This window comes from Saimiri boliviensis, chromosome 16 (genome assembly GCF_048565385.1).
Source record: "Saimiri boliviensis isolate mSaiBol1 chromosome 16, mSaiBol1.pri, whole genome shotgun sequence".
In the NCBI taxonomy this organism is placed as follows: Eukaryota; Metazoa; Chordata; class Mammalia; order Primates; family Cebidae; genus Saimiri; species Saimiri boliviensis.
The window spans coordinates 61,825,767-61,836,798 of record NC_133464.1 but is presented as its reverse complement, the minus strand read 5'-3'; the positions used below and the strand labels follow the sequence as shown (position 1 = coordinate 61,836,798).

General features: G+C 41.8%; 1 protein-coding gene across 1 annotated transcript; it reads right to left on the bottom strand.

The window, feature by feature from the left end:
* Window positions 1-7,216: 7,216 nt before the first annotated feature.
* Window positions 7,217-8,181, bottom strand: LOC120365055 (homeobox protein NANOG). Its single transcript, XM_039472361.2, is given in 2 exon segments — window positions 7,217-7,839; window positions 7,842-8,181. Coding segments are annotated over 2 exon segments (897 nt in total). The 3' UTR covers window positions 7,217-7,282.
* Window positions 8,182-11,032: the final 2,851 nt, after the last annotated feature.

The following is an 11,032-nucleotide window of genomic DNA, read 5'->3' as shown; positions in this document are numbered from 1 at the left end:
ATAAACCTCTTTTATATTCTACAATATGGATGGACATAACATTGAGTGAAAGAAGCTAGACACCAAAAGTACCTACTGTATCATTCCATTAATTTCAAGAACCAGAAACACAAATCTGTGGTGAAAGAGGTCAGACTAGGGGTTATCTCTGGGGAAGGGGGTATTGACTGGGAGAGGACATAAAAGAACTTTCTGGGATGCTGGAAATGTCTAGACATTTGTCCTAATGATGATTACATTGCTATATATATAAGGTTTGTTTGGGTTTTTTTGAGATGGAGTCTCACTCTGTCACCCAGGTTGGAGTGCAGTGGTGCAATCTTGGCTCACTGCAACCTTCACCTCTGGGGTTCAGGTAATTCTCTGCCTCAGCCTCCCAAGTAGCCGGGATTACAGGTGCCCACCACCAAGTCTGGCTAATTTTCATATTTTTAGTAGAGACAAGGTTTCACCATCTTGGCCAGGATGGCTTGAACTCCTGACCTCATGATCCACCCACCTCGGCCTCCCAAAGTGCTGGGATTACAGGCATGAGCCACTGCACCCGAACTATACATAGGTACAATTATAAAAGATGTGTGTTCGTTTACCTGTGTAACAAACGTGCACATTAAGTTCCTGTACCCCAGAACTTAAAATAAAAGTTGAAAAAAAAAAAGATGTGTGTTTTTCTATAGGTACATTACATTCTTTATAAAAATTTTAAAGCATGGGCTTTGGGAGCCCAAGACATCAATGTTAAAACAGTGACGAGTAAGGGAGACTCCAATTAGGCTGCTCAGGTCAGAACTATCAGCAAGATAGCTCAGAATTCAGAGCTCATAACTGAAATACCTGCAAGTAAACAATAATAACTGTTGCCATCTGTTAAGCACTTTCTAGGTGCCAGGCTCTAGACAAAGCATTTTGCAAACACAACCTCATTTCATGCCTGCAACAACTTAATAAGGCAAGTGCTGGTAATATTTCCATTTTACAGAATAATGACATGCCTGGCTCAAGGACACGCTGCCAGTGAGTGGCAGTCAGGACGCTAAAGAGGATCTGTCCAGGATGGAAGGATTGAATGGCATCAAGGGGTGCTGGGGAGCAAATTTTCCAGGTTCCTCTGCTCTGAGCACTATATTTCTTAGTAAGAGATTAATCAGAACCTCAGAAACTGAAATTCCTCCCCTTCCCTAGGCAACCAAGCCATCACTACACTGATGTGAGGGAAATCAGAAAGGAGCAAATCAAGTCCAGGCGTGAAATGGCTTCTGACTTTGTCAGCCAAGAGACTTTCTCCCTTGGAAAGAAATCATACGGCCCCTCACCACAGGGACGAATGGCACCCCAGTGGGGCCCTATCATTTTCTTCCTTGAGAGTGTAAAGCTTCAGTGCTGACTCACACATGTAGAAGGGGCCAGAACCAAGTCAGGGCACAAGGGCCAGAAGGTCCTGTAGCTGTGGCCTTCAGGTCACCTGCCCATTCCCTTTCCCACACTTGTGACACTTTTATTTCCCTTTTGTAAATTGCCCCCAGAGTCTTTTCAGTAAATCCTGTGTTACTCATAGTTAGGACTCTTGGTTACAGTAAAAACCTAATTTGAACCAGGTTAACTGAACAGAGGAATTCACTGGAAAGATCCAGGGTTTCTCACAAACGTCAAAGACAGGGATGCAGCCAGCCTCAGGAATGGAACCACGACTAGATCCCCGTAGGGAACCTGCAGCCCTCTCTCTGCAACACCCCATCTGTTTCTCCCTCTGTGTCTGCTCTACTCTTCCCTGTTACTAAAACCAACCTCCTCTGTGCCTCCATCTAGGTGGTGGGACCTGGCTCCCAGGATTTCTACACTCTTAGCCATGCACCCAACAAGAAGCCTATCTCCAGCTGTTACTCCCCAACCTAAAATCTCAGGGAAATGACTGATTGTCCCAAGTTGGATCAAACACCCCAGACCAGACAAACGTGGCAGGAAGTCAAGGTCCTGTAGAAACATGGCAACTCCTACCACAATCATGGGAATGGATGAGAAAAGAAGCATCTAGTAGGAAAGGGAAGGTGGATGACAATCTTACGGGCATCCACCACATGGCCTACCTTAACCAATCTTTTGACAGTGGGGAGAACATCAGCCTTGGAGAAACGGGGACTAGCTCTATCATTTATCAGTGTGTGATCGTGGGCAAGCTGCTTCACTTTCTCAAGCCTCTGTTCCCTCATCTGCAAAGTAAGGACAGTATCACCTACCTCTTGTTGTCACTGAGAAGATTAAGCAAGAATCCGTGCAGCACCTAGGACAGTGCCTGACACACCGAAATGCTGAATAGTCCTAACCTTATTTCGAACATCAAAACAGTCATGGGAGGACCGAGGGTACTTTTCATATAATGAATCGTTTTCCTGAAGTGGAGGTTTTCCTGTGCCATGAAGCCTGCCAACTTATTGCATTTCACTAGGGTATCACATGCTTTCAAATATGTATTTTCAAAAAAATCAACTATCTTTAGTGTTTGTCACAAGAAAAGTAAGAGGCCAAGACCGTAACAAACTGTGGGTATCCAAACTAAATCCTTCCTAAGAAGCAGATAACTTTGTCCTTGGGATGTTTGGATTTGTTGAATGATGAGCAGTAAGTATGGACATTTATCAGTGATAAGTTATAAATAAGAAAGGTCTGGAGAGGCTGAAAAGCTTATCAGACTCCATGGGGAGGAGAGTTCTAGTTGTCAAAAAGACAGGTGGAAGTTTTTCTTTTTCTCTCTTTTTATAGAGCAAAGAGAACAATTTTTTATTTTAGGAAATCCTGCACTATCTCAGACACTTCTTTCTAGGTCTGATTTAACACTGTGAACAGGTTGGTTTCATGTCACCCATATCAAGATGGCATGTCAGAAAACAAAGACAACAGATATTGACTTTGGACACAGCATGTTGGGATGTTGAGAAAGTGTCTTGTTAAGAGAAAGGGCCAGACTCTTGAAGTTTATCAGTTTGCCATATCTTGGCTTAGGATTCCCAGTACTCGCTTACAACAGAACCTGTAATAACTCCCATTCTCTGAAGCTGAATGAAGAAGGCCAGAGAAATTGCTCCATCTACAGTGCTTGCTGGAAGTTAGTGCATGTGTGTTTAATATTCAGAGTAGAGCAGCATTTTGTTTCTGAATATTTGTAATCAACAACCCACATATCAGTAACATTTTATATGGAAAAACTGTTTCTCAGGTAGATAAAAAATTTATCTGCAACCTAAAATTTTAGGCCACATCTTATGATGTGAAAGGACTCGAGATTTCTTAAAATGAATATAGTTTAAATTAACAAAGCAAGCATTTCCTCTTTAGCATCGTGAAAAACAGAGCATGCTCATGTGAAAATCAGAAATCCACCCAGCACAGGAAATCCCTTTAAAGCAGTCCTATAAATAATCGTTGACCCTCTTGCTTAATACTCTCAAATGATGGGGAGTGACTCACTAACTTATGAGGTGTCCTTGTCATCATTTGTTTTCATTTTCTACACGTTGGTACTTAGTATGACTTAGAAGCAAAACAGAACAAGCCAGGCTTTTCTAACAAAATGCCCTCTAAAAGATGTGTCAGTGGCCACAGGTATCCATCTGCACCATCACCTTTATATCAAGCTGAACTTCTGCTATACTCCTGCTACTTGTTTCACCTAAAGCTGTCTCCTTGCATATTTTAAGTTCAGGCTCAAGGTTTCTCAGTGCATAGTGAATGGCAACCTGACTGGATGTGGAAACAGACTGGAACCTGCTTTTGGAACAAGTAGCTGAGTCTCAGCCAATCCCAGCAGCCAGACTTGGACCACTCACAGGCGGCCAACCACTCAAACCATGTTCAAATAAGGCAAAGGCCAGGTGTAACCTATCCAGCTGTTTCTGTACCTCACTTCCGTTTCCTGTACCTCACTTCCATTTTCTGTACATTATTTTCCTTTATCTGTCCATATATCCTTTTGAACTCCTGGCAGTGCCTGAGTAACTCTGAACCTATTCGGGTTGGGAGGTGGGGGTCAGCTACTCAATCCACAAATCATTCTTTGCTTATTTAAACTCTGTTAAATTTAATTTGTTTAAAGGTTGTTTTTTTCTTTTTAACACTCCCAAAAAGATATTTTTTTCTAGGCCCTTTATCATCTTGAACACCTTCCTCTAATCCATGAGGATCTCTTCTGAAATGCCATATTGGGAACTGAACTGGATCCAGCCCCCGGCGTGGAGGAGCTTTCTGGTGGTGGGATGTGGTGTGAGCTTTCTTTAGAAACCACTTCACACCATTAGCTACTACTTTAAAAATAGCAGAAAAAGAACTATTTTCTCTAAGATGTTATCACATCTCAATATTACACATTATTTCCAGTTTTCTTTGAAGTTACACTTATTTAAGTGGTTCTATTATAGGCCAGCACAGACCTTAAATGGATTCCATTGTAAAGGAGTTGACTGCTGGTGCTGATAAGGAAACAGTTTGCAAGCAGAAAGGTCATAAGAGGGCTTTCATAGAAGACTAAAGAAAATATCTTCCAAATTGGACATATCCTTTCAGATGTAGGGAGGATAAGAAATGATGTGAACATCAATTTCTTACATTGGAGGAAAAATAATGAGCCATGAAAAGAGGTAAAGTCACATAAAATTACCTTTGTTGTGTTAATTAGGTGACACACTGTGTCAAAGACCAAATAAAATAAAAAGGAAGGAAAAGCAACATACCATTTCTGATGCTAACTTCCTGATTCAAAGGCGACGGATAGCTCAACCACCTGCTCACCCAGAAGATGTGCTTCAAAGAAAGATGCAGCTAGAGAGACTGGTTTTATAATCAGTCTTTGGACAATGTGGTTGACATAACCTGCAAAAGACTTACAGTGAAAGCATGTCCCTGGGAGCTGGTCTCATATACACATACACACACACACACACACACACACACACGTACACACGCACACACACACGTACATATATTTAATTCAGGCTGGGTGCCATGGCTCATGCCTATAACCCCAGCAATCGGGGAGGCCAAGGCAGGAGGATCATTTGAGGTCAAGATTTGGAGACCAGCTTGGACAACATAGTCAGATCCCATTTCTACAAAAAAAAAAAAAAAAAAAGCTAGGCACAGCGGTACATGCCTGTACTCTCATCTACTCGGAGGCTGAGGTGGGAGGATCACTTGAGTCCTAAAGATCAAGGTTACAATGAGCTATGACCATGTGAATGTACTCCAGCCTGGGTGACAAAGTGACACCCTGACACACACAAAAAAAGTAAAACATTCTTATTCCTTCCTTCTACTTCTTTTTTTTTTTTTTTTTTTTTTTTTTTTGAGACGGAGTTTCGCTCTTGTTTACCCAGGCTGGAGTGCAATGGCGCGATCTCGGCTCACCGCAACCTCCGCCTCCTGGGTTCAGGCGATTCTCCTGCCTCAGCCTCCTGAGTAGCTGGGGTTACAGGCACGTGCCACCATGCCCAGCTAATTTTTTTTGTATTTTTAGTAGAGGCGGGGTTTCACCTTGTTGACCAGGATGGTCTCGATCTCGCGACCTCGTGATCCACCCGCCTCGGCCTCCCAAAGTGCTGGGATTACAGGCGTGAGCCACCACGCCCGGCCCCTTCTACTTCTTGAATATATTCCGGCTACAACTGGTGATACTGTAGGTAAAAGTACAAAAACTACTCTTCACAGAAGGGTAACTGACAAAACACAACTGTGCGACATGAAAATAAGAATGATTATTGTATTGCTTCTCGATCTTTCAGTTAAAATCAAGTGCTGAATGTTGTTACATGGTCAAATAGTGTGGCCTTTCTAATGATGATAACCTAGTCTTCTGTGAGAATGTTCCAGAAGAGAACTGGAAGACATCACACCCACACCCCTCACAAATAAACAGTTTCTTCTACCCAGAGAGTAGCTCCTGGTTAGTATAACTTCACTTGAATCCTCTCAAGTTACTATTTGAGGAAATATCGTTGTCTTCTCCCTGCATACATCCAAAACCACTTTTTATCTCTCCTGGGTATCTTTGAAGTTTGAGAAAAACATTTGTACCCTGAGTGATTTCAACTATTACTAATAGAGCATGCTATTTGATGTACACAGTAACATGAAGTTTATGCTCTATGTCCACTCTGAGAAATCCTGGGCCATCCTGGTAGTCAGCATCGTCTCTTTCTCATAATTTTCCCTGCCAAATATCACCATCCTGTCACTTTCCACTAGCTCTCCATCACCTTCACTCTCCTCTAGGATTAGTACTGCTGGCTGTATGCCTGTACCACAATTCACTACATAAAATGTCCTGTGTCTTGGCAAACTTAATTTTTTTTAAAGGAAAAATGGTTGTTTTATTCATTTGAACTTAAACCAGGCAAAGTAGTAGTGATGTCATAATGATGGAGCCAATACAAGACCTCTTTTCACAAATATTAGCATAACCAACAAAATAGGGGCTATAGTGCAACAGAGCCAAAAAGGGCTGAGCAAATCAATGAAGTGTGTTACAGGTTAGCCCTTCACCTCAATAAAGTTGTTGTTGTTGTTGTTGTTGTTGTTGTTGTTGTTGTTGTTTTGTTTTTAAGACAGAGTCTAGCTCTGTTGCCTAGACTGGAGTGCAGTAGCACCATCTTGGCTCACTGCAACCTCCAAGTCCTGGGTTCAAATGATTCTCCTGCCTCAGCCTTCCGAGTAATGGGACTACAGGTGGGTGCCACCATGCCCAACTAATTTTTTGCATTTTTAGCAGAGATGGGGTTTTATCATGTTGGCCAGACTGGTCTCAAACTCCTAACCTGAGGTGATCTACCTGCCTTGGCCTTCCAAAGTGGTAGAATTACAGGCATGAGCCACTGCACCCGGCCTCAATAGAGATTTTTTTTTTAAAAAAGTAAAGCTTCCAACCCCCAAAAATAGGAATATACCTTCATTACCCCAATTTGTACTTTTATTTCTTACTCTTGAGGTTAGATTCTAAACCCTAAAGATATCCACACTAGTATTAGCTCACTTATCTACAGCTAGAGACAGCTTCTTTCACAGTGTCCTTGGCAGCTAAGGTTATTAAAATGTCTTTTCTCCAGGAAGATCCAACAGGAAAAAAGAAACCTCCCTGATTAGGCTCCAACCATACCCCACCCTCCATCAAATTGACTTGATAGGCATAATGGAAACCAGAACATGGGGTTCTCAAACAAGAAAGATCCTATGAGGGAGGGAAGGAGGGGAGAGAAGGATTCAGCCAGTGCCCAGAGTAGAATGTCAGTTTCACTCCTCTTCACACATCTTCAGGTTGCATGTTCATACATACATGGAATAAATCCATGGTTTGTGGAGTACTCAAATACCTAGTGGTCTGCTGTATTACATTATGGCTTTCCCCAGCAGTTTCCAAGGCAGCCCCCAAGTCACTGGCAGGAGAGTTTGGCTGGAACTGCAGGCAGGACTGCAGAGATTCCTCTCCTCAGTTATAGAAGGGACTGTTCCAGGACTGGATGCACCAGGTCTGAGTGTTCCAGGAGTGGTTGGTTCAGGACTGGATGTTCCAGGTCTGGTTGCTCCAGGCTGAATTGCTCCAGGTCTGGTTGCTCCACACTGGAAGGTTCTGAGTTGTGTTCATCAGACATCCCTGGTGGTAGGAAGAGTAGAAGCTGGGGTAGGTGGGTGCTGAGGCCTTCTGCATCACATCATTGGTATTCTTTGGCCAGTTGTTTTTCTGCCACCTCTTAGATTTCATTCTCTGGTTCTGGAACCAGGTCTTTACCTGTTTGTAGCTAAGATTCAGGATGTTGGAAAGTTCTTGCATCTGCTCGATGCTGAGGTATTTCTGTCTCTGAATCTGTCATTGAGTACACACAGCTGGGTGGAAGAGAACACAGTTCTGGTCTTCTGTTTCTTGACTGGGACCTTGTCTTCCTCTGTTGTGGCACTACTCTCTGCAGCAATGGGTTGTTTGACTTTGGGACTGGTGGAAGAATCAGGGCTGTCCTGAATAAGCAGATCCATGGAGGAAGGAAGAGGGGAGATAGTCTCTGTGTGAGGCATCTCAGCAGAAGACATTTGCAAGGATGGATAATTTTCTTCAGGCCCAGAAATCACAGGCATAGGTGAAGATTCTTTACAGTCAGATGCTTTGGAGCAAGACAGGCTCTGTGGACAAGCTGGATCCATACTCATGTTATTATTGGAGAAGAGGAGAAAAAAAATTAAGAGTTGGACTGGAAAAAAGGCTAAGGTGGCTTTAAGACTGTTTTCTGGAAGATCTTAGAGAAATACAACCTCCAGAAGCGAAAGTATCAGGAAGCTGGGATAAAGTAAGTTGCCTCCACAATAACAGGAAGCAACCATTTTAGTCCAGCCGGCAAACTTTATTAAAGTTAAACAAGGATTCTTCTGGCTACATCTCTGAAGCCACAAATGTTAATCCAAGCTGCACATTAGAATCACTTGGAGAGCTTTTTTAAAATGTCAATGCCAAGGCCTCACCCTCAGAGATTTTAATTTAATTGAGGGGAGCCCAGCACCACTGATATGTCTTAGTTTTTTGTTTTGCTTTGTTTTGTTTTGTTTTTTCAGAGAGACAGGGTATGGCTGTGTTGCCCAGGCTGGTCTTGAACTCCTGGGTTCAAGCAATCCACCCACCTTGGGCCTCCCAAAATGTTGGGATTACAAGCATGAGCCACCATGCTTGGCCAGCATTGATAAGTCTTAAAAGCTTTTCAGGTGATTCTAATCCACAGCCAAGTTAAGATTTAGTGTGCTAATACCCAACATATCTGAAAGGTGTGATGTATGCCATTAGTAACAGGTTCTCATCACTGTAACTGTTTTCATGAGGCAGAGGGAGCAAGATTCCTAGAGACAGACAGCTTCTAACAGTGAGTCCCACAACACCCACAGGAATGAACACAATCAAGAATTAAATGCCAATGCTGGGCACAGTGGTTCACACCTGTAATACCAACACTTTGGGAGGCTGAGGTGGGTGAATCTCCAGAGATCAGGAGTTCAAGGCCAGCCTCGAAAACATAGTGAAACCTGTCTCTACCAAAAATACAAATAAATAGCCAGGCATGTTTGTGCACACCTGTCATCCCAGATACTCAGGAGGCTGAGATGGGAAGATCATTTGAGACTGGGAGGCAGAGGTTGCAGTGAGCTAAGATCACGCCACTGCACTCTAACCTGGGTGATGGAGTGAGACTTCATCTCAAAAATAAAAATAAAAATAAATAAACAAATAATAACAAAAAAAAAGATATGTCAGATAAGAGATAAAATGCTTAAGTTCACAAGGAAAAATGCACAGAAGAGTTAAGAAAAAACTGACAAGAGGCCGGACACAGTGGCTCATGCCTATGATCCCAGCACTTTAGGAGGCCAAGGCAAGTGGATTGCTTGAGGTCAGGAGTTCAAGACCAGCCTGGTCAACATGGTGAAAACCTGTCTCTACTAAAAGTACAAAAATTTGCTGGGCATGGTGGCGCATGACTGTAGTCCCAGCTATTAGGGAGGCTGAGGCAGAAGAATCACTTAAACCCAGAAAGTGGAGGTTGCAGTGGGCTAAGATTGTACCACTGCACTCCAGCCCGGGTCACAGAGCAAGACTCCATCTCAAAAAAGAGAAAAAAAAGAAAACACTGATAATAAGGAAGGGATCTGAAGAAGCCAAGTCCAATTAGATATTAAAAATACACTACACAGCCTCCATAATTAAAACAACATGGTCATATGACTGGACAAACATATCAAAGAAACAGTAAGTTCAGAAACAGACTCAACTGTATATGAAGATCAAGCATATAATAAAAGTAATATATCAAAACACTAGAGCAAAGTAGTCATTTGCAGCAAATGGTGTTGGTACAACTAAATAGTCATTTAGAAAAATATAAAATTAGATTCATTCTTTAAAGTAGAGAAAAGAAAAAATCTCAAATAAATCAGAGGTCAAAATGCAAAAAAAGAAAATATACAAATACATGAAGAAAACATGAGTGAATTCCCCTTTAACTCTGGATTAGAAAAAGCCTTTCTAATCATAACTCAAAGTTCAGAGGCAACAAAAGAAAAGACTGATAAATTTGACAACATTTAGAAAGATTAAAAATTTTGGCCAGGCACGGTGGCTCATACCTGGAATCCCAGCACTTGGGAGGCCAAAGCAAGAGGATCACTTGAACCCAGAAGTTCAAGACCAGCCTGGACAACACAGTGAGATCCCATCTTTACAGAAAACAAAATTAGCCAGATGTGGTGGTTCACACATGTAGTCCCAGCCACTCAAGAGTCTGAGGTGGGAGGATAGCTTGAGCCCAGAAGTAGAGGCTGCAGTGAGCCAAGATCACACCACTGCACTCCAGCCTGAGCAAGAGAATGAGACCCAGTCTCAAATTTTTGCCAATGACTGCTGGTGATTAAAAATGTCATAAGCAAAGTCAAAAGACAAAAAACTGGGAATAAATATTTGCATCATATATATTAGCTAAAAGGCTAATATCCCTAATTTGCTTTTTAAACTTTAAGATTGAGTGAAAATGATCAAAAATCATTTCTTAAATAGGCAGTAGACATCAACAGATAACTCAGAACAAGGGCACAGTATGCAAAAAGACTTTAAGCAAATGAAAATATGCTTAATTTCACTCATAATATATGCAAATTAAAACTTTACTGAGTTAGCATTTATCATTTATCAGAAAAAAAAATAACAAATCAGACCAAAAAAAATCAAAAGTGTTTCAATACACTTTTTTGGCAACAATGTGGGCAAATGGGCACATTCATAGATTGTTGGAAGGGAGTGTAAAATGGAATAGCCGCTCTGAAGGACAATGTGGCAGTATCTACAAACCTACATGTACATTTACTCTTCAAATGAGTAAATCCACAACTAGGAATTTACCCTAAAGAAGATACAGCTTCAATAATGTCAAAATACATGACCACCTATATTAAATCATTAATTATAACTGCAAAATATTGGAAACTACCTATATGTCTAAGCGAAGGGGATTGATTGCATGAA